At 38.3% G+C, this 24,769-nt stretch overlaps 2 protein-coding genes across 3 annotated transcripts in view; both read left to right on the forward strand.

Annotated features, from left to right (window-relative positions):
* The first annotated feature begins 1 nt into the window (after position 1).
* dnaaf6 (dynein axonemal assembly factor 6) lies at positions 2 to 3,788 on the forward strand. 2 transcript variants are annotated; one of them, XM_085141468.1, is made up of 6 exons: positions 2 to 364; positions 939 to 1,005; positions 1,106 to 1,211; positions 1,436 to 1,532; positions 3,155 to 3,240; positions 3,460 to 3,788. In XM_085141468.1, exons 1-6 carry the CDS (start codon positions 224 to 226, stop codon positions 3,587 to 3,589), a joined length of 627 nt encoding a protein of 208 aa, XP_084997594.1. In that variant the 5' UTR covers positions 2 to 223; the 3' UTR covers positions 3,590 to 3,788. The 2 variants fall into 2 exon arrangements, with proteins under 2 accessions (XP_084997594.1, XP_084997595.1); XM_085141469.1 differs by lacking the exon at positions 2 to 364 and adding an exon at positions 371 to 596.
* A 1,121-nt stretch (positions 3,789 to 4,909) lies between these two features.
* pip4p1a (phosphatidylinositol-4,5-bisphosphate 4-phosphatase 1a) overlaps positions 4,910 to 24,769 on the forward strand; it is a 30,126-nt gene continuing 10,266 nt past the window's right edge. Inside the window, exons 1-5 of the mRNA XM_085141467.1 lie at positions 4,910 to 5,164; positions 6,050 to 6,243; positions 14,849 to 14,955; positions 17,341 to 17,446; positions 23,714 to 23,766. Coding sequence (XP_084997593.1) covers positions 5,047 to 5,164; positions 6,050 to 6,243; positions 14,849 to 14,955; positions 17,341 to 17,446; positions 23,714 to 23,766 — 578 coding nt within the window. The 5' untranslated portion in view covers positions 4,910 to 5,046. The remainder of the gene's footprint in view (positions 5,165 to 6,049; positions 6,244 to 14,848; positions 14,956 to 17,340; positions 17,447 to 23,713; positions 23,767 to 24,769) is intronic.

Below are 24,769 nucleotides of genomic sequence, written 5' to 3' on the forward strand. Positions count from 1 at the left end.
TATATCTGTGAGGACAAGGCTTTCTTTACAGATAGTAATGATGTCTGTGCCCACATCTCCAAACCATGCTTCATAGGGAACTCCAAAGATATGCAGTTTAAAAACGTGTCCACATGTTTCACCATAAATTGACTTCCTGTCGTGCATATGTTTGAATGGGCTCGTCATCAATAAACTTGCAAAAAAATGAATAACCTACTTGTTAAAGGTAGATTGTGAAGGTATGGGTAAACTGAATACCCATACCTTCACGGCGATCTGCTTAACCGGCTCTGGCCACGTAATTTGTTCGACGTCACTGGTTGCCATGGCAGCGGGAAAGCCTGGCGTCTCCAGGGAAACGGAAAGCGTCAACAATCCAAACGTAAACTGCTAAAATTAGTATACTAGCACCAATTAAAATAATTGTTTTGTTACAGTTACTTATAGTTTAGCAGCTTTCTCCTCCTCGTTTGTGTCCGCTGCGCTTTTTATTTTGTTTATTTGTTTTTTTTTTTTGAATGGATTGTCTTGGGGTATCTTCCGCAAAGAGCCTCCGGGCTCTGTCTGCCTTGTTGTCCAGTCAGCAGGACGAAGAAGAGGAAGATGAGTGTAAAGTAAGATCTACATGCGTCCATGTTAAAACCCTGCTAACACTAGCCTAATTGTAGTCTCTTTACATTTTTCAACAAGCAAAATTTTAATCCTATGTATATAGGAAAGATAATCAATCAACACTTACAAAATGAACCTTTAAAAATAAATTTTCAATAAAAATATACATTTTAGGGTATTTAGAAAAATGGTGTAAAGTTTATTAGTCTGCAGGTGTGGGCAGGGAGGACCAATGGGAGAATATGGAGTAAAACAAAGTGGACAGAATATGTATCATTGTATTTCAACTACAGCAACCACTGAGCCAAGTCTCCCCCCACACTAATATTAGTTTATGTTCACAGGATGTGAAAGCATATGCACTTTTGGGTCCCGGACATATTGGCCCCCCACCCAAAATCGAAAAACAAGGTACTATTTTTCAATTATAAGCACTCTAAAAAAGTATTTATTCAAGCATACATATCGTTTCTGCATTTGTCTTTCTCTCTTTATGTGACTGTTTAATTAGTGTCAACCGCAAACACGAAGAAGAACAGCAAAGATATCTGGTGTGAAGAAGAAGTGGCCGAAGGCTCACAGTATGATGATCTGACTGACCCAAGGCCACAACCTGAGTAAGACTGCAATGCAAAAAGAGACACACACCAACAGTGGATGTAAAAAAGCATCAAACATTATGAAAAGCGGATATTTAAAGGTTCAAAAGTGTCCTCATACTTCTTCAAACACTGTCTGTTTCTGAGTTTAATCTCCTTCTGTTCAAGGTAATGTCTGGTAATGTGATATTTGTTGTGTTTGGTTTTAGTGTGTCTGCTTCATTTATCACCTCTGTGTGCAGGTATGAAATAATCCTGAAGCAGAGTGTAGGAACAGAGGATCTCTTCTTGGGATTAAGCAGAAAGGATCCATCCTCCATGTGTTGTGAAGCCATGCTGGTAACTTACCAAGTGTCACAAGATTTCTTAACACTTCACTCAGTGCACTTTTTTGATACTAAAATGAAATGCACAAGGTTGTGATCAAGAGCAGCAAGGCATGAATCTCCTATTAAATGTTGGCTGGCTTCAGATAATTCTGTTGAAGACGTAGTTAGTTGTAGACTTTAGAAAAGAACAGTCTAAAAATGTTCAGGAGCACAGGTGAGACAGGTTAACCCCATAGTGACCAGGCTCTATACGTAAAAAATATTGAAATGCTTCTAATAGTGTTTATCTTTCCTCTACTGTTCACCTGATCTCTGACAGATACTTCAAAATGTTCTCAAATTGCTAAGATTGCCTTTGTCTGTTACTTTGTGTAAATATGAAATGTTATGTATATTTAAGGGAATTGTGTGTTTTAGTATGTTTGTATCATTTTCACTCCAAAATACAGATGAACTGACTTCCAATACTTCGATCAGCAACAAATTACAAAGAAGACATCATAGATCAGGGTGTTTTTTCATTGTCTTTAACTTCCAATCTTCTAAACAAAATCTAAACAAAAGCCTTGTTTGTAGATTTATAAAGCTTATTTTTTTTATCTAGATTTCAGTGGGAGAAACATTTCACCGGGTTACTCCTTCAGTCTCCGCTGACAGCAGGTTTCCCCAAACTTATAAACAATACAGTTGCATAATAAGAGAAAGCACCATTGCTTTCATGATCAGAACACGCATTGTCATGACCACTGTTCAGTGGCCATGAGGACTATTCACAGACCTTCTGGCTCTTTGTTAAGCAATGCTGCTGGTTTCAGTCATTATGCAAGCATACTGTGTGTAAGGTTGGGGAAACCTGCATTTAGCTGAGACTGACAAAGTCACTTGGATGGGTGATGTAGTGTTTCTCCTACTGAAATACAAATGAAAAGAATCAACTTTCTGGGATTTCCTCACCTGTATTATTGAGCATGCATTAAAACATATGTAAAAAATATTTCCAATAAATAATATTTGGAGTGTGTATTTAAAATAGTTTGTGTTAAAACACTTATAAATATTGAGATTACGTGCATTCACTCTTTTAGATTGGTCATAGTAAGATGTTTGATTCTGGAATAATCACCGATATGGCACAATAATTACAGCAGCTATTTAGGTACTTTCACCTACTGGAAGGATCTCCACAGCAGATCTGCAAATTTTATTTGGCACACATTTTATGCTGGATGCCCTTCATGATGCAACCATTTATCCGGCTTTGAAATCAACACTATAGTACACTAGCTGTTTCAGGATCTCAAACTGGGATGTTTCACATGTAATGTGTGTTAACCTTTAAAAAGTGGAAGTAGAAGTAGAAGTAATATTCAAAGTAGGAAACAACTAACAATCTAAAAAAACCCAGCAGCACATATACATACACGGCTGGGGTCATAAATGACCCCACTCAGTTACTTGAAGGTTAAGAGTAATTGGAAGGAGGAAAGTATTTTTTAAAACCTAATCTTGCATTACAATTGAAGAATAAAAAAGGGGAAATGTTTTTAAAATAAAAATGATACACATATATATATATATATTAATGTGAACAGTGTAGAATAATAACAATGTTAACTTTTCCCTCACTTGTAGGTAAAAATCAAACTACCAGACACTAAAGCAAAAGAGGTGGTGCTGGATGTGAAAGAAAAGTTCCTTGATCTACGGACGCCGAAATAGTAAGAGATCCTTTGAAAATGTTTGCTTTCATTTTTAATTCCCTGAAGACTTAGAGGCAACATTTAAGGCCAGAAGCGCCCTGTTTCAGAGGTGCATGCCAAGATCTGAGCTTTGATTGCTTTATCACACAACTCTTAATGACTTTCAGTGTTAGACATATATCATCCCCCCCTCCGTGCTACTTGTTTTTTTTAACCTGCCCTTCCATCTGTTTTCAGCAAACTGGGGCTCCATCTCCCCGATCCGGTCCACAAAAATGAGAGCAAGGCCCAGTTCTTCAGTGAGAGGGAGGAACTGGAGGTGACTCTACTAATGAAGCGTCCTATGGACTTCATCAATATGCAATGAAAAAGGATGATTTAGCAGCAAATACCATTATACAAACTGACACATTAAACATTAAAACCAGAAAGGAATTGGGAAATAATCAGCAAAAACTCTGCTATGAATTTCTTCATGAATTTTGTGAGTTTAAGCTATTGCTTGTGCCATCACAGCCTCTATGACTGTTAAATTGTGGATTTCTAATAAATACTTGACTCCAAAATGGATTATTTTCATTTTTCACTTCAAATTTCTACACCCAATAACCTACAATGACAACATGAAAAAAATTACTTTAAATTCTTTGCAAATTTGATAAAAATAAACAAAAAATATACAACATGTACAGATGTATTCAGCCTTTGCTCACCATTATGCAAGCGTCCTGTGTGTAAGGTTGGGGAAACCCTTATTTTGAGGAACACTGAACATGATACCTAGAACTGTCTATTTTTAAACAATCTTTTATCTGCATAACATTTACCATTCATATTGTATATTGCAGTACAACAACTTAATGTAGCTGTTATTACTGACTTTCATGGTGTACACATCTTAATGTGGTACACAGCTTAATTAATCTTTGAATTCAGGTCTTTTGAGGCCATTTTATACAACTTTTCACTGGACTGGAGCCTATCCCAGCAGGGCTAATATATAGTGACCGAAAATAGATTCACAGTCACAGTCCCACCTAGAAGAATTCAGAATTACCAGTCAATCTTTCCTCATTAATGTCTTTGGGCTGTGGGAAGAGTTTTGAACATGCAAACTCCATACAGGAGTACCCAGAGCTCAGTGCTGCATGAAGATGATATACAAGAAAATTGCTCAGCCTTAATTAAAAAAAAAAACTTTTATATTCACACAAAACCTAATGGAGATGCTGCATTTACTGAATTAAATACTAACTCTTATCATCTTTATACTTGTTCTCGTTCTGGAAACAATCAATCATACTACTACTACCAGTGCCACCACTACTATTTCTAATATTACTGCAAGTAATATTACTGCTAATAACAACTTATATAGAAAGACACACAGACAGTTTTCATCATGCAGGCTTAAACTTTAACTATTAATTGTTCATCCATTCTCCTCATTTCAAGTCAAGCGTCTGAAGGACTCTGTTTAATTTTTACCATGTTCAAAGAAAAGTATCTAAGTAGAGTATTTTAGTAATTTTCCATTGATGACTGGAGAAAAAACTAGCTACCTGCGTTTGTTATAGTGGTGCATCGAATACTGGGGGTAAATAATTCACAAATAATTTCAATGTAACTTTCCTACTTTAGCAACTCGTAGCACCCCCCGGTGAGCAGTGCCACACCCCCGGGCATCGTTACCGCAGCAGCGGTCGTAGTGGTGGTGGTGTGATCATGTGACGCCTGCATTTCCGACACAACAATACAACACCGTATCGGTCTGCAATCTCTCTCCGCTTTCTCCCCCCCTAATCCCCACGCCTCGCTCTCGGTATGGCGGACGGCGAGAGGTCCCCGTTATTATCAGATCTGGGCGATGGTGCTCTCGGCAGCGGTAACGGCGGGTTGTCCCCCGGTGCGGGACCGTACGGTGTGCCCAACAAACCACCGAGTGAGTATCCATGGTGCTCTCTCTTCCACCCTCAGTTAGCTTAGCTTTTATTAGCCTCTTCTTCTAGCTCAGCCATCACAACAAGAAGGGGTCACCCTAGTGTGATTGTGTTTGGTCAGTATGTGGTGTAAAGCTACAAAGCATTTACTGTTTGAATAAAACCGATAGTTTTAAAATAATGGAAGAAAGCACAGGAGGGAATCAACGCTGTGCTCACTGGCTAACCTAGCTTGACAGCTAGCGCTGCTTAGCACCGGCAAACCATCCGCAAAGCCTCAGTCATGCAGCTCGGTAACGTTATTATAAAATTATATTTCATTTACGGGTTTAACACAAATTAGTGCATATAATTTGGCAGTTTAAGAGAGCCCATTTTCTTCACAAGCTAGATAACTGTTTCTCTGAGCTAGCTAGCATACGAGAAACACCTGATTTGATTGGCATGTGAGAAATCCATTATGGAGGCTGCCGAGGGATTCTGCAAAGGAGAGCGACGACCAATGATCGTTCACCTCGAAAGGGACAAATGTGCCTGAATACATCAACTGAGAAACATGGGCTGCTTGCAGTAAAAGTAAAGCTGCATGCTGCATATGACTTCTAGATGGAACTGAGCCATTTACTCACACACTGAAATACCTTTCACAAATGTCTTTCACAAATACCCAGCCTCATTTGTTAAAACTCAGCCCGCTCAGCATTCCAGGAGTGTTTTTCTTCTAAAGCTCCTTTCTGCTGAACTCCAGACCAAATCTTATTATCTTGTTTATCATAACAGGGTATTTGTCATGGGAATTGAGGCTTTTTCCAGCTCACTGCACAACTCTTATGACTGTGTCCCTTCACTAATCCTTACTACTGTTGTATCTTTCCCCTTGCCTTCAGGTTTCCCTCCATTCCCCAGCCCCACGCAGCCATCAGTGCTCCTAGGGGAGGACCCGCCGCCCTATTCCCCTCTCACCTCACCAGAGAGTGGCAGTGCCCCTGTTATCAGCTGCAGGGTGTGTCAGAGCCTCATCTCTGTGGAGGGCAAGATTCACCAGCACGTGGTGAAGTGTGGGGTTTGCAATGAAGCTACGGTAGGTTGGTTTCCAGAGGAATCTAGACCCAGGTGTAAAGCCCGTTGGCTGCTTCAGGTTATATTATGTCAGCTCAAAGGAATAGAAGATACAATTTGTTGATCTGAATGATGGCTGCAGAAACTAAGATATTTGTTTTACATTTTGCGACCATAGACCTTTGTCCAGATGGAAGAAGGTGAACCCCAGTATGAAGCAAACAATTTCAACATGAATTAAGTTGGCTTTTTCCCCCATTTTTGGTTCTGAAAATGAGGGATTGTATTTTGTTTTGTTTGTTTTATGTTTTTTGTTTGTTTTTTGTTTTTTTTTAGCACAAATTACAACTGTTCCTGTACTAGCCCAGCATCTAGCTGTTTGTAATTGAATTGTTACTATAAACTGTTTTAACACATATAAAAAAGATTTAGGACAACAGAAGAACACGTCTTATTTAGTATAACGTGAGGTTCATTTTGTAAAATTAGATAAACTTTTTGAGTATTATGAGTAGGGCGTAAATACCTTGTGACTTACAAGGAGCTACTGTGTGTGCAGTATTTTTAGGTACTGAGCACCTTCACACCAGAGCCTCCAGTATGTTAATGCGCAAACCAATGTGTGATGTAGGGAAGGTATGAGCAAAATTTTTGTTTTGTGGTATTTTTAAGATTATAGTGGTTCAATAGTACATCTCAGTATTATTAGAAGTTGTAGTTGTAGTATTATTAATATATTGGTGTAACCGAGCCTTTATAGGCTTACAGTGGCCCATTCTCCTTCAGGAGTATATAAAGTATAAAACACTTAAAAAGAAAGAAAACATAATTAAAATAAAACCACACGACCAAAACGGTAAATAATCTGCTCTTAAGCTCTGTTAACAAACGTTAAATGTACAACACAGGGATATAATGCCAGTCTTCAGCAGGGTGTCTGTTCTGCTTTTCAGTTCATTTGTTATGACACAGTTGTGACAGTTCCGACCTTCACTAGTCAAACATTCCTATATCCATATCTTGTATCCATATCTCATGCACCACTACTGCAAGGCCAAAGAGATCTTCAGAGTTTTTAGAGGGGCATGAGAGCAGTAACCCCGCTTTATTTTTTCAGCTGTTTCAAAACAAAATCAGCACATGGGGTCTTTAGCATTAATGTTTCTACAGAAGAGCTGTGAAGGAATCTCCATTTAGAGTTATTATTTATGTCTCCAGGAATAACCCCTGCTAGTCTTTAGTAACATGATATCCTAGAATCACATGACTATAGATATGTCTGGAGGCTGTTTGAGCCGTACCCTGAGTGAAAATCCAGCACAGAAACAATCAGGTTCAGAAATCAAGGCAAAATTAATCTTTTAGCTTTTTAAACTGAAATACTGTAAACACAGTCCTTCATCCTCCATCAGTCTTGAATATATTAACAGAGCTCCTCCCAGCTGTTAATAGACTGTTATGCTACCTGGCTGGCTAACATTACCCAGAATGCTGTTCAGCCGTATAAGTTTGTAAACTGTTAGTGTTATAAATAGTTTGTTTCTGTCAGAAGTATGTTTATATACATTTAATATAGGTAACCTTTCAATATGTTCCATGCATTTAATGTACAGACTAACACACACACATATGTATGTGTATGTATATAGCACAGACAAAATGTAAATAATGTTGCGGTCTTTAAAATAAAGCGATATACTGGCCGGCTACAATTACAAAACATGTCTTGTGACCACATTGCCAAATTTGGTGTTGTCACCCTTTATGTTAATATAAGGTGGATGTAATCTTCCCCTTTTTTTTCTCAGAGCCATCCAAAAAATTTAAAAGCATTTTTTTTCCAGAATCAACATCCTCATTACTCTGGATAATCCCAGAGTTTGCTGTGAGGTCACTAATGGTTCCTATAATCCTTGTGAAAATACTGTAATGAAACACTTTTCAGCCTACTGTGCATAGCAATCACACACCATTAAACATTTATAAATTACATCATACTTTTTTTTTTTTTTTTTAAATTGGTTTCCCAATCGCCACGAGTCAAGTTAGATTTGCAGGAAATCAGCTGAGTAGTCTCAGGGTTTGAAAACACAGTTGCTTTTCCAGGGCTCATCTGGTGCAAACTAGTTTGTCCTAAACTTAATTTGATTGTTTTGGGCAGGAGAGCGCAATCTCATTTGAACTCATTTCTCTCCTCGCTTCCTCTCTTCAAGTGTTAGGGCCCCATTATACCTGCTGTCCGGTGTCTGGCGAACGGCAACATATGACATTGCGGTCAGATTCACAAAAAAACAAAACAAACAAACACTGGAATTTCTGCTCTTATACCAGCACTGATGTGGAGGTGTTGTCTGAGTGGCAACACCTGTTGTTCAGGTGAATAATGCAACAGGTACCTGTACTATAATGATGAGCATAAATGGATGTGACTGTTATTAAGCCACTGGTGGCATGTAAAGCGACCAATGTAGTGGGTATAGTGGTTCCTTTGGTCCCTCTCAGAGAAAGATGTCTGATACGAGGAGGGGAGGAAGGGGCAAGTCAGACAAAAAGCATTTAAACAACCTGTGACATCCTCACTTTCAAAATGTTATTTTAGAGGGAATTCAGCTAAGTATCACATAACTCAGCTGAAATCCGCTATGCATATTTTTGTTTTTTGTTTCAAATTTGTCATCTCAGCTGTCAAATAAGTCATTGCACCATGACAAGAATGTAAATGTTTCCCTTATCTTTGTTTTATTTTTCACATACAACATTGGTGAATAACAGAAATACCAGAAAGTAACCCCTGCTATTCAAGTTGTGTGTCACAGCTGTTTAATATATTGCAAGTTAAATATACTTTGGCATGCGATATAGCTCTACATCTTCAGTTATAGCTACCTATATCAAGCCTCCTCTTCTTTCTTCTATGTCCTGCAGTTGCATGTTAGGAATTGAGTCATCCGGGATGACACAGTGAGATTGATTTCCAGGTCAAAGGCTAAATGACTGTGGAGATGAAGGGGCAAAAATAAAAGAAATAAGAAAAATCAAATCATGATGAGACTTACTTGCAGATTTGTAGTTTCACATTAGCAGTGTTTATAGGATATATGTCTCCAATACTCATAAATTTAGCAAATTATTAGAAATAATTTATTGATTAGCACTTAGTTCCAGTAGAGCAGGGCCGCATCAATTTAATAAATAAATAAATAAATAAAATTGACATTGAATTGAATTCCACTTATTCATGTGGCCCTCCACAGCAGGCCCAGTGTCTCATAGAGCCCACTGGGATAATAATTGCCTAGACGGCCTGATCAGTCTATTGCTATCAGTGTATATGTTATCCTGTATGACAAACTTTTAAACTGAATGTAAGGGGGAAAAAAGAGGTTTGGAGTTGATTATAAGTGGTTTCATTACAGTTTGTTTAGCCGAGCGTATTTCAACACCACTGTTTATAATACATATTACCAATACTGTTGCTAAAAATAAAAACGGACAGTTTTATATTATGAGAAATAAAACGTTCACAGCTCTCTCTCTAGTTATGTACAATAACTTTTAAAAGTTTTAACTGTTATTTCAGCTGCTGTTCCCTCTGCTAATCATAACTGAACTTCAGTAGGACTGCATATCATTTTTTTAAACCACAATGTTTTTTTAATGTAGAGGCAGAAACATAGGAAAAGGTTTTTACTAGTTTCATCCTCTTCAAGTAATTTTTCCACTCGTTACTTTTGCATTTCCCTTTATTTGTGGTCCATTGCATCATACTGTCTTGACATAAAAATGTTCCCTGTTGAGAATAGCATAAGTAACAAAAGCTGCCCTTGACCCATGAGGACCGCTTTGGATGAAAGGCAAGCTTTAGAGTAAGTGTCTGCTCTTCATTGTTGACTTTAGTAAATAAGAAAAACTCAAAAATGTTGGACATAGTCCCAGTATATGGAATGGTGGGACAACAATTAAAAATGCTGTGGATCCTACATTAAGGAAGACACCTGGTCACCTTTTTTTGCATCACAGCAGATTTTAGTGGTGTCTTAATGACAAGTTGGAAAGTGGCCTGGGAATTGCATTGCTGGAGTGTTGATTAACAGCAACCTCATCACTTAGCCTTCTACATGTGTATGCGTGTGTATTATGGAGATGCACAACTAGTCGTTTAACAGTTGCTGCCCTAGCTAGTCATCAGCAGAAATTTAGTTGGTTAAAGTAATTATTCTTATTTTAATCGTGCACAATAGCAGTTACCTGTTGGTTTTAAAATCTTATGATACCCTCCCCCACAAGCCCACACAGATTGCCTTTTCACTCTCTTATTTAATACATGCATGTGGCGCCTTTAATATTAACCAAACTCTGCTAACTAATCTGATATTGTGTGTTTGTGTGCTGTTATATAGCCACACCTGTCAATTAAACAGCATGATTATTGAACAATCTGACTACAAATGGCTCTTAAATACACACACTTAGCTGTAAGATTCTAGTTCAGGGGTGGGCAATCTCAGTCCACGAGGGCCGGTGTCCCTGCAGGTTTTAGATCTCACCTTGGGTCAACACACCTGAATCACATGATTAGTTCGTTACCAGGCCTCTGGAGAACTTCAGGACATGTTGAGGAGCTAACTTAGCCATTTAAATCAGCTGTGTTAGTTCGAGGACACATCTAAAACCTGCAGGGACACCAGCCCTCGTGGACTGGGATTGCCCACCCCTGTTCTAGTTGATTACTTTTTACAAAAATAAACAATTAGTAAATTAGTTGTCGGGAACGTCTCTAAAATGTATAAACATGAAGAGTATGCCTGATGAATCTCAATCATTTTTACTTCCAGCAATCATCAGAGGCCTCAAATGACCCATAATAGTTGAGCTCTAGTTTCCAGCCTTGTTTGGAGTGAATGCTGATGGGAAAATAGAGGTGAGGTACACAATCAAACATTGTGAAAGGCTCAGCAAACAATACTAATAGCTCTAAACGAAGCTTGACATTGTTTAGAAGCCGGTCTAATTATTCTAATGTTGTAATTACACAGGTATCGCAAATAATTTGGCAATAATATAGTGAAGTTCTTCATTTGCTACCACTAGCTAAAGATTGGTCAGGTGTGCAGTAAACAGACGCTCAGCTGCAACTTTAATTACCAAGTTTAACTGGCGGGTTTGACCGTGGAAGAAGATCCCAATGATTGGGTCAGTTTGACAGTCGTGCTGATGGTAACACGGTGTGTAATTTGTACAGTTATCGCTGCCAGATTCACAGGTTGATGGGGCTCCACAAGTGTGCTTCACTAGCCATGCAAATCTGTGTGCGTGTGGAAGAAGAAATATGAAGTGTGTCCAGATGTACCAATGGGCATAATGAGGAATTTACAGATGGAGGCAACATATGCAGATATGCAGAAATATGTCAGAGGTGTGAGGATATCCTGTTTTCCACCACCTCATGAAACATGCAAAACATTTACACCGATGTCGATATGAGAGTGCAAACGTGCTTTATTACATACATCAGGGGTTTGCTCAAATCCAAAAGATATGCAGAGGATGATGTCAGACAGCGGTTATTTGTTTTAAGTAAATATGTGTAATTTGCGGGCTGTTTATTATCCTTAATTAGACTCATGAATTAGTAAGATTTTGATGTGCAATTTTGTTCATTCCTGTTTTAATTTGACAGCAGGCGTGGGATGGCAATCAGGAACAGTAATTGCAAGTAAGCAGTATTAATTGTTATTTTACAGCCTCAGATTTGCATTTAAAAAATGTTTATTATCGCAGTTAATGGTTTTAATCATGATGCAGTCTCTTGGGAGCAGCGATATAGCTCATAGAGCAGAAGAAATTATTATATATGGAGTTGTCACATGCAGCGTTGGATGAGTTGTTGTCCCACCGAAGACAATATTTAGACTGTGGTCAAGGTTAGTTTCCTGTAACTGCTCATTATTTTGCTTAACTGATAGATTATCTTGTAAAATGGGCTGAATGATAGAAACCTCTGCGACTGTAATATTACACAGTTAAACTGGAACACGAACTTCACCCTTTTTTAATCGGATCATTGTAACAGTGAGAATTTAATTACGTTTTTTTTTTTTTGTAGGAAATAAACATTAAGACTGAAATATCCTTTTACCACGGCAACTTTAAAATTGTACAAAATTGGCTAATCCACTGTGTAATGATCACTCCTAATATTAGTTTTCACTTGAGTGGAGAAAAGAACTTCATTCCTCCGGGCATTGTAAGCGGAATTGATAATGGATCTGGAAACGAATGAGACACAATCTGATCTGGTTAGCCAGGGTTTAATGACGCTGTGGCGAGAACGCAGCACGATGGACACGCGGGATGTTATTTCATTCTGGGTGATGGTGTGTAATATTGTGGTGTTTCCAACATCACTTGGGCAGGTTGCCTATGCATATTAATCGCTGAATAAATATATTTGGCAACTCATTTTAGAATTTTTCTGCTTTTATTTGTTTATTTATTTTTTTATTCCTCCCAAGTGACGAGTTGACAGCCCCCTTGCTCTTATTTTGAAACTTACCATCTTGGGCTTCAGTACTAGGAGGCCGAGCAGGCTGCTGCCCATCTGTTAAGCAGTGACCCTGTTTTATTTTTATTTTTTCCAAGTGTGTGCTGTGAAATTGATGAAACACTCCTGTTTGAGCAGACATGAAGGCCACTGTGAGAGAACCATGGCAGACCCGACGATGACATTTCCACAAACATGCTTTTCAGCATCTTTATTCACACTTATCACTCCGTTGCTGTTACAACACAACTGCAGCTTTATAACAACAACACTGGACCCAGCACACTTTTAACCTGGCAGATGCCCTGCAGGTGCGTTCACCTCCCCTGCAGCGGCACCGCCGACCACGCCCCGCCACAGCCACCAAAAATCATTTCATGCATTCTGTTTTATTTTTATTTTTTAATTTGCTGTGTACGCAGCAGCACATGGGGTCATGGTGTGCTGCGCTCCGATATTTGACGACTTCAAAAAATAATCGGTCCCTAATCTCACTGCGCCACATGCGCTTTATTATTATTAGCAGCTTTTCCTCACAGCTTTGGCTTACGGGGTAGAGTTGGTCATCTACCAACTGGAACAGGTCCGATCGATCTCTGAGTCCTCCACTTTGCATGTTGAAGTGTCCTTTGGCATGCTGAACTTGGAATAATCCCTAGTACAGCCATTGGAGTGTGTGTGGGTATGTTTGTGTGTGAGATTGATAGAAAGCATTCTATAAATGTGTGTGTGTGTGTGTGTGTGTGTGTGTGATTGGGTGACTTGTTACTTTTAAGTGCTAAATGGAGTAGAAAGGCATTATATCAGTTCATTTTTGTTCTTGTAGGTACTTTAGCACCACCATCTGGCAATAGAAGTGCATTACATCATACCATTGGGCTGGTAAAAACGAAACAAAAAAATTAGTTGCAACCCACCTCCCTGCTTTCAAGTAATAACTTGACTGGAAAAGCTGTTGATTTTGCTTTTGTTATTATCATAATATCCATAGACTGTTTAAAGTATGGAAATGATGTGGCGTCTAGGAACAAGAAGTGAATGTAAATGGGAAATATGTTAAGCCTGCCTTCTTTTAGCAGACCACCAGGGGGCAACTCTTCAGGTTGCTAAAAGAAGTTGTGATTTGGCGCGATATTAATAAAGCTGAATCGAAATTGAGTAATATCGTTTATATATAGCTTGTGCTTTTGGCCCTTACACAACAAATAAACACTGCCCACTTTCATTGTTGGCCATGTTGGCCAGTGGTTCTCATCCAAGCTCGAAGCCTAATGATGCTAATGGTCAGCCAATATATCAGTGCATCCTTAACACTGTTAACTGATTTCAGCACGGACTTCAGCACTTCTTGATTCATTGAGAAATATTCTATAGGATGTACAAGACTGTAGAGATGGATGAACAACAACAACTCCCAAAAAAGATTGTGGTTATTTGACACGATTACATGCTTGGGGGGTAAAAATACAGACTTTTTAAACCTTAAACAATAAAATAACTTTTTTTTTTTTTTTTTACTGAATAGCTTTAAATAAATAAATGAGCGTATCTAGACCTGCCACAGTCTGGCAGAGAGTGAATTTAAACATATATGGAGAGGCACAAGCAAAAGCAAACTCCATTATTGCAAAACTTTATCTTGTTTTAGTTGTCAGCAGAAGCTGAAATTGTAATTGAAATTAAAATGTGATTATTGTATAGTGGTTTTACTATGACAGTCACCACCATCTATGTCCACTTACAACCAGGTACAAAGCGATGGACCCTGAATTGTTTTTATATGTGGACAAGGCTTTAAACATCAGTCCAAAATCTCCCATAGGTGTTCATTTGGTTAGTTGTCTGTTGACTGCACTCTTTAATAGTCTTTTAAATAGTTTCCCATAATAAATCACAACTATCTTCCTTAACCTGCAGCTTCTGTACACTCACCGCCAATATCTCCTGGCATACTCCTCTCCCTCGTGTAGTATTGGTTAATTCTCGTCCATCATGAATAATTGGCTTGTTATCTATTCCTATTCGAATGTGTTGTTCTGCGGTCTTATCGCTCCCTCCTGTGTGTTTCTGTCTCCCTCTGCAGCCCATTAAGAATGCCCCAGCAGGAAAGAAGTACGTGCGATGCCCCTGCAACTGTCTGCTCATCTGCAAAGTCACTTCCCAGAGGATTGCCTGTCCCCGACCATATTGGTGAGAAGTTATTTGTGTATGTCTGTGAATGTGTGTGCGTGCGCACGCCACTGTGAGACTGCAATAACACTGTATCTCTCTGCGAGAGAGAAGTGAAGCAGAGGAAACAAGGTGCAATGGGAGCAGCAGTCCCTCAATTAAGGCTATGCTCCCAGCACAGTTTACATGCAGTGCTCAGCCAGCCGGATGAGGAAATAACGGCCTAATTAGAACAACTGCATCGTGAGTTTCACTTCTGCATGTCATTAGTATTATGAGAGGTGTGTCTGCGTGGATAATACAGTGGATGCATTATGTGTATTTTTTTTTTCTTAAATGTGTATTTGGAGATGTGGGGGTTATGTTGAGATTTAATTGTTATTCTGAACCTCGCAGCAAAGGAAAAAAAATCACAATATTCATTCAGCATCTATCTGCTTTTAATTATGCACCGAATTCCTGCGGAGCAGCTACCAACCAAATGAACACTTAGCAAATTCCTTCATATTATAATCTCAGAGGGCATAATGAGCACAGCAGCCTCTTCAGAACAAAGAAGGGCAAAGTTAACTGGAAAAGTTAGTTTTATGAAATGTAACTTTTGGGATATGTCTTTTATATTTTTTTCTGTTTTAAAGGTTGCTGAAAGTTCAGTTCCAGTTGGTTGTCTCTTGACAGGAAATTACCTAAACACATAAAGAGGGGACTCATAGTATGGGACTGTTATAGTAAGAAGCAGATGGCTGATGTCAGTCACTGGAGATGCACAGCTTTGGCATGTCGTCTCAACATTATGCTGCAGCTGCCATGTGTAATTTGTAACAGAAAAGATTTTTGTTTATGCCCAAGGCATAAAATGTGCAAGAGCAACATTTTTAGATGTTTTTTTTTTTTTTTTTTTTTAATTTTTAGATTTATGCTGCTATGTAAACAAGCATCAACTAACTGTTACAAAATGTGTTGTCATAAAGATGTGAAGCTCAGAGTTAATGTGTCATTGTAAATGCAGATCATGAAGTGAGGCTCAGGGATAAAAAGGCTTGCATTATCTGGCGTGTGAATGCAGCTGAAGACATATTTTTGACATCAGTAATTCTATAGCCATTAATTTCATTTGACATTGTTGTATACATTTTAAACAACGAGTAAATATCCTACCTGACCTCATCAGAATGAGAATATGTTGCATATTTAACAATGGCATACAAAATGTAAATGTATTGGCAGGAGAAACAACACAATTTGACATTAATATTTTGCGATTGTTATTTCCACCATATTCTGTTTGGCTCCCTGTTAAATTCAGAATCTAAAATTCTTCACCTCACATACACAATCTTAAATATTCAGTCCCCATCTTATCCTAAAGACCTCATTGTTGCATATTATCCTAATGGAGCACTTCGCTCTCAGACTGCAGGCTTACTTGTGGCTCTTATAGTTTTCAAAAGTAGAATGTGAGGCAGAGCCTTCGGTTATCATTCCCCTCTACTATGGAAACAACTCCCAGTTTTCTGTTTGGGAGACAGAGACTTTCTCTACTGTTACGATTAGGCTTAAAACTTTCATTTTTGATAAAGCTTATAGTTAGGACTGGACCCTGAATCCTCCCTTTGTTAGGCTGCTGGCGGTCTTCCTATGATAGATTACGCGGATCTTCTTCATTCATCTCTTTTCACAGTAGTGTGTTTATACCACTGCTATATGTAATCATGAACAATTATTAAACTCTGGACCTCTCTGCTGTAGTTTGCCATTTGTCCTGCCTTTCTTAGCACTTTTTCTCTCACTACCCAACTGGATGCTGTGGATTGCTGCCCCTCCTTGAGCCTTAAAAGGGAGTTTTTCCTTCCCGCTGTTGCCAAGTGCTCCCTCGTAGGGAGTTGTCCGATTGTTGGAGTTTCTAATATTATATTATTAAGGTTGGGAATTATTGCTAAATAAATAAAACTGAATTGTACTGAATGAACTGTTCATATGTCATAGTTTATTGTATTACAGTTTAGCAAAAGACATCCATTAACCTCAAGTAGTAATAAAATATGTTGTGTATGCACATTCCTCTTTGGCCACTTTTCCTGCAGTAAATTACTTTTAAGAGTTTATCTCCAGTATTACTATTTGCATTCAAACCAGACATGCTGACTAAACCAGACACATCTCAGCCCGCGGCCTGATCAGTGATTCTGAGCTACTGTAGCCATGTGAGAAAGCTGATTGTAGGAAAGCAGTGTGTGTAGTAATGAGAGGAGTGAATGCTGATGAATTTCATGAGGCTGCAGTCAGCCCTTGAGACGACTGCTCCCAGCATCAGCTTGCATTATTAGCTAGCACTTGCACTGAATAATATCTTGAGTCGCTTCTGGTGCGAATGCTGACGTTGTGTGTCTGTCTGTCTCCTTCCAGTAAGAGGATAATAAATCTGGGCCCGGTTCACCCTGGTCCAGCCAGTCCTGATCCCCAGCCAGCTGGAGCCCGCGTCTCCTGTGGACACTGCAGCAACACCTTCCTGGTACCAGCTCTTTGCTTTTTTAAAAAACATCTATTTAATTAGAATAAATGAGAAGCTTTAGGGGAAATAACCACAGGATTTCAAATCATAAAAAGCTCTGCCTTCAAGGTTTTGGGGAATTTGCTCTTTTAGATTAAAGCAGTGGTTCTCAAACTGTGAGGGAAGTAAAGCAGAATCGAGTTAATATATGGGTAGGGTTTAAAAGTCAACTTGAATAATTTTTCATTTTGTTGATTTAAAAATCTCTGGGATGTGGGAATGAACCTCCTTAAATGGTGTATGCCAGAAAATGTTTGAGAATTACTGATTTAAATGATGGTGGGTTCAAACGTGTCTGTCAAGTATAACGCCGAATCAGCTGTGGATTAGGCTTATTTAAGTTGGTTAAATCTCCCAGTATCTTCAAGACCTTTTCAAGACTGAATTAAGCTTAGACCTTTATTTTAATTCAATGGAGAGCTTGACTAAATAGACAAGGTTAATCTATGTTTGGGAAAATCTCTACTGCACTGTAAGTCACAGGTCCAACCTTAGAAGAGGTTTAACCACCTGTAAAACCACAGTGCGCCTTCATACATAGATGTATATGAAAGCACATCTATGTATGAAGGCACACTTATATTAGAAACATTAAAGGAACACGGCCTTCTTTTACTGCCGCCTAAGCTCAGTAGAGGTTCACCTTCAGCTGTGCAGTGGTAGATTTCTGTAGTTACAGGTTTTTATTTAGGTTTTCTATATGAATGACGACATGAATTATCCTGAATTTTGTTCAAGTCTCTAGTAGACGTGCCAGAGAAAGATGTATTGGCACTCTGTAGTGTCCAGTAAGATGTCCAGTAATATATAGTTGTATTACCACAAAAGAACAGCCTGAAGTTGGTGCCAAGATGACTCCTATTTGAGAAGGACTTGATCTTTTCTTCTTTAACTAAACCTCACTAATTTCTTAAAATGTTATACTAATGTTTCAATAAGTAGTTTGGATTAGGATTGAAAGGGAAATCTAATCCTTTGTGCAAAGAAATATAAAACCAGTACATGCGAGATCAGTCTGAGCTCAGCTGTGAAAATTATAGAGTCAGTGAATCGAACTGGCCATGCTCTCCAAGGTGTCCTCGCGTGACACACTTAAGCAGGATTTATGGTCTGTCTGAACTCTGTGTCACTTGGTCAGATACTGTCATACCCCCACCACACACATGCTTTCCTCTTATCTCTAAACAGCAGTGTATTCCTCTTTCTACTTTTCCTTTTTTCATTATTTTTATTTGTGGCACATTTAATATGTACAACTCAATACAGCCCTGTCAGTGTCTCCCTGAACCTGACACCCTTATCACTGTTTTTAAAAAGATATCACGCCTTTCCCTTCGCTGTGATGGCCAGCTTTTGACTTCATCTTCCTGTGTAGCCATTTGGAACAACAATACACGAAGCAGTTCAGAGAGACCATAACCTGGCAGTTTGGTGAGGTAATGGCTCAAGTTCCAAAAACTAATCAATAGATTTTTGTTAGGTTTTCTGTTTACCTGCTCTGTGCATACAGTGCTGTGGGTTTTAAGATGTGTAATTCCTAAAATCGAATTATTTGGGTGTCATTAATATTTGCTATAGTTAAAAGAAACATGTTTTGCTTTTCTTAATTCCAGGCTTATATTACACTGGTGGCTGATCATAGTTTTAAATAATGACATCAGGGTTTGTACAAGTCAACAGATCAGTCTTCAGACTTTTTTTTCTCCTCTTGGCTCTGCAGGATGTCAATGAGGACGGTATCTATAATATGGTTATCCTGAGCTCTTCGCTCCACCTTCAACCTTCTGTTTGCAAGGAAAACGGAGAGGAACAGCTTGTTTCAGACATTGTTAGACAAACAAAAGATTATTTTGTACTATTAGTCACGCATATTTAATCTGGAGAGTCCACTAATATATAACTATGGAACTAGAAATAAGCACACCAGATCCCCTTTCAAAACATATCTATTGATTATAAATATTAACCTCTGAAGCAGCGTGTAGGAGTTGAAACATCAGTACAATTTGTGTGGTTAATATTCCATATTAAATCAGCTGAATCTTAAAAAAAAGTTTCCCCTCAGATTCAGCTGTTTGAGTTTGTTTTTTTGTACTTTAGCATATCTAACAAAATCATGCAAAATTTTACTTAATACTGGGAGTATTTTTACAGGAGCTCAAGGTTCAGAGGGGAGTGCTGAAATTTAAATTTAAGGCTGAAAAATATATTTAATCTCTATTAAAAACTGCAATCAAATCAATTTTACTCCCACTCCAAGTCTGACAAAAAGATAATTTTTTTCATTACCAACTCTGAGCATCAATATTATGAGATACGCATTTTAGTTGGTAGAGTAAATTGGGCCTGTCACTCAGAATATTCATTCATTCATAGTATCAATGTAATATTGCTGCATGGTGTTATTAACTGTGCTAAAGTCATAACCTCTATTTACTATATTTTTCTTAAAAATACTGTAGATGACCAATGAAAGTCCTGTCACTAAGGAAGGTCCAGAGCCACTAAAACACATTTTTGCAGAAGGGATGTGTTACTATGCAGGACAGCTAAATAAAACACTGTCTTTCAGGTGACGCTTTTATCGTCTGCAGCCAAAGCTACAAACCTGTAACAGTTTGAGTAGCCCTCCAAGGTTTTTGTTGTGAAATGTACTGTAGTGAGTGAATTATTGAACATCCCAAAAGCACTACACCAAGTATATGTTGAATTATTGGTACAGATCAATAACCCTATCAGCTCTCTGCTGATATATTATGGTCATTTTCTGCTAAAGGGAGGAAGGGAAATTCTTCTTGCTGCTCTTTTAACAATCAGTGGGACAGGTAAGGATGGTTTAGATATGGTGGATGAGAGGAGGTGGGTATACTGGGAGAAGGAGAAGAATAGAATACACCGCCGTTCTCGATTTCTCTGACTATACCCACCTCCGAGGTGAGATGGATGGTGCTGGGTGTTTAGCATTCAGCTGGACCTTTCCTACACGCTTAAAGACAGGGCGGCTGAACAAAAAGTTTAGATCTGTGCCCTGGGTGGCGTTCCAGTTAATCTTTTGTTGCAGATCCTGGTGATAATGTTCTCAGTGTTTCTTTCAAGACAAGAATAATGTACAGCATGCACACAGTGAATTCTGCCCTGCAGGGTTTACAAATGTATCACGGCCCAACGTTGGGAAGAAAGTAACTGTCTGTGTCGTGAGAGTGAACAATTTTTCTTGTTTTGCTTTTGTGTAGCAAGCTGCACCTGCTGCCAAGAATTTGGATATTTGGATTGAATATCAGTAGGTGTATTTAGAAAAAAAAAAAAAAAAAAAGGCCTTCAAGACTAGTTTATAACTTGTACCTGACATAAAAAGCAAAATATTACCTTATATCAAAATCATCTATTGCACACATGGGCAACAAAGGGCTCAATAGCCACATTTAGCCTGTGAACCATATGAGTCTGGCCCTAGACATTAAAGGGAAACTACCCTCCAGGGTCTCGCCTGGGAAAAAACATTAACAGGAAGTATTTGGTTAATGGGTGTTGAAGTGAATTACTTGGGAGCAAACAAATTTCACATGAATCCATGTTCTATTCACAATAGAACATGTTTAAACTGAGGAAATGTACCATTTCAAGAACATAATAAGGTCATTTTGAATTTGATGACAGCAACACGTGTCAAACTGTTGTGACAGGTCCATCCATATTTTCAGTTGAGTAGGATTCCCTCGTCTTCTAACGCCTGTAAATATACATGTCTTTCCAGATGTGTAAGAACTGATGCATCCCTATGTCATCAGAAATGCTGGCTTTAGGAAACAGTGCTGATAAAAAGCCACATGGTTCCTCTGCTCTTTAGTCCAGGATCTCACATCCATGTTTTTCATAAACAATCAAAAACGTAGTTCATTTTAAATTAGCTTTGGTCCAGAGAAGCTGGTGGTGTTTCTGGATCATGTTCTCATACAGCTTCTTTGCATGATGGAGCTTTAACCTGCATTAGCAGATGGCACAGTGAACTGTCTTCACAGACGATGATTCCTTGAGGTGTTCCCGAGCCCATGCAGGGATTTTTGTCACAGAATCATGCCCGAGGGCCAGAAGATCATAGACATTCAATATTGATTTTCAGCCTTGTCTCTTGCACACAGAGATTTCTGATAAAACTCTGATGGCTTTATGCACTTCAGGTGATGAGATTGTCAAAGTCTTCACAATTTGACATTGAAGATTATTATTCTGAAATTTTCCCACATGTTTTAGAGGTATTTTTTTTCCCATAGATTACTGAACCTCTAACCACCTTGGTTTTTGAGAAACTGCCCCTCTAATGCTCCTTTTATACCTAATCATGTTACTGACTTGTTGCCAACTAACCTGATTAGTAACAAAATGTTTCTCCAGCTGTTTCCTTGTAGTACCACTTACTTTTCCAGGCTTTTGTTGCCCCGACCCAACTTTTCTGAGACAAGTTGCTACCATTGAGTTTAGAAAGAGCAAAAACTTTTGCGAAATAATATAATTTCTCAGCTTAAGCATTAAATATGTTCTGTAGAATATTGGGATTGTGCAGTATCTTAAGTGGCAGATCATACGCTAGGGGGAGCAGCCTAAAGGAGGAGATGATGTTTCATGTCTTTGTAATAGGAAATTCTTGGTTTTAGAAAAAAGGGCCTTTTTTCTGTTTACCAAAATTCATCAAGTTTAACATAAATAGTGGTCCTTCTCGCACTTTATCATTGTACCTCCCTGTGGGGGATTTATGAACCAAGCCTAATTTTTATGTTCTCATTTATTACTTTATGTGACGGAAAGTTACATATTTTTCTGCAAGAAGGAAATTGCATGACTTTAAAGACAATTAATCTGCATGTAGAGGAGCACGATTGTAGCAAAAATTATAATCCTGATTATTTTTTCATTATTTAACATGTTAACTTTCCTTTTGAAACATCACACGTTTGTTGAATTCAAGTGTCAAATTCCCACATTACATTGTTAGGTAAAGCTCATTTTTACTTTAATCGAGCTGGGTGCACTGTTACATCAGGAGCATTTTGTTTTGTCCAAGCACTATTGATAAATGAACATGACGTTACATTAACATATATCTGAGCTCTTCATACCCCAGCAGAGCCTTATGTGGAGTTTATGATTGATGTGACTTGAAGAGAGACGAGGAGTTCTTTGCTCCTTGCAGCTGATATCCATATGACTGAGAGATGTTATTGACAAATGTTCCTGCCAGAAGAAAGAAAGTCCTCTTCATTTGCATTACATTTGCATGTTTTTTATGCTTTGTATAAAAACTTTTTTTTTTTTTTGTAGAAGGAGGGTTTCATTACTCAAGCTTAATTTTGGTAAAATTTCAAATGGTCAGACCTCTGTAAAGTCAATTAAAACTGACTTTGACTCACCTGTGTGTGCCAAAAGCCAATTTTGAGCCAGGAAAACTCAACATTTATTTAAAAAACAAAAAAAAGAAAGTTACCCTGGGGCTGCTCAATTATAGCAGCGATCCTAATCAGGTTTATTTTGCTCAGTATTGAGGTCCTGATAAAACACAATGCCTTCTTTTAACTTTAAAGAAAAGATTTATTTCTGATTTTAATCAAAGTCATTCTTCCTGTCATCCTGGATAAACTCACCTCAGATTGTGAGTTTGGAGAGACGCGCTAAAGAAAAGACAAAACATGTCGGCCACAAAAAGAATGCAGAAACATCGTGTTTTCATCTGGATAATTTATGCTGATAGTCATTGGAAGACATCATTGTATTTGAATTTTGATTAATTGGAGGAGTGTTATTTTACTGCAGTGTTTCAGTTGCAGGCCCTTTACACTTTCTCACTCCCTTCAGTATCCAGTCCTGATGATAAAAATCTTCTGACCAGCCCAAATGGATGGGGGGGAAAAAAAAAATCTATCTGCTGTTAGCACTTTATAAACAAACTGTGAAGGACTTCTCTCCAACACCTGCTCACATTTGCTTATCAATCTGCTGCACAGCTATACTTATTTAATTTTTACCTGGTGCTACGTTTATTTTTATTTTTTTGAGCGAAGTCAAAGTTTTGTGCCTGTTTTATTATAAACCTAACAGAAGCAGAATCACTAGTTTGTCTGTTAGAGGTCAAAAAGAGAATTAAAGTGAGTGTAAGTGTGTCGCCACCATAACTGCTAAGTTGGCAAACGTTTTTAGCTGAAGCCGAAGCTCACGTCTTTCTCTTTGTAATTTCAGTGGACAGAGTTCACAGATCGGACGCTGGCCAGGTGCCCACACTGCAGGAAAGTGTAAGTAGCTATAAGCAAATCATCCATTACACCACTCTCCTCTCACTGTGCGCAACTTTTGCTTTTATATCGTTTGGCATTAAGCTGTAAGGTTTTACTCAGACACAGTAACAAAAAGGTAATAAGCAGTGACTTCAGGGCCACTTTAATTAAATCTCTTACTTCCCGTTTCCTCACAGACCTCAGTTAGTATTAAATGTCATGAGGCTTCTGATCTGTCACATTGTTGTCCATATATGTTTAGTACCTCAGGTTACAGATTACTGTATCACTGTCTCCATGAGCTTCTTAACGTGGTGAGAAATGGATGCAGGATGCTAGTATCTATTGCAATTGCATGATAAATCTGAAATAATATAGGATGCGGTTATATACATGTTATTGATTATACGTTTTTAAAAAAAGATAAACTGAATAATCAGAACGGATATACAAAGCAAATAGCTGCCTTTTGTTCTGGTACTGAAGAGACGTGCCAGTATGTCAGCTGTCTTACTGCAGTGCACAGGTATGCAGGTGCAGTTTTTGTGAACAGATTTAGTGACAAGACTGTAGTTTGTCAACACAAAAGCATCTACAGAACCTGCATTCAGTCTGGACAGTTACGTTTCTGCAGGTGTACCACCATCATCCATGTTTTATTTCAGCTTTGCACTTGCAGTTAAAAATGAGAATGTAGAAATGCAAACTAAAATTAAGCTACCAAAAGTAGTTATTGTAATCGTTTTTATAATGTATTTTAACATGACACAAAAGGAAATATTCTGGTGGAAAAAAACAAACCCAAAAAACCAACACACACAGTTAATGATGGCTGAATTATATTTAGCTGCTCCAGTTTCGGGGTGATATTTTTCACGCTGCTTGCTGTCACGCTGTTGAACCTGACTGGAAAACCTGAATGTGACAAAGGTAGCAGCGTTGTCTCAAACCAAACATGGCAAATGATTCAAGGTTGTTGCTCTAGCAGCCACATTTTGCATGCAATTCATAACTTGTTGAG

This window comes from Neolamprologus multifasciatus, chromosome 18 (assembly GCF_963576455.1).
Source record: "Neolamprologus multifasciatus chromosome 18, fNeoMul1.2, whole genome shotgun sequence".
Lineage (NCBI taxonomy): Eukaryota > Metazoa > Chordata > Actinopteri > Cichliformes > Cichlidae > Neolamprologus > Neolamprologus multifasciatus.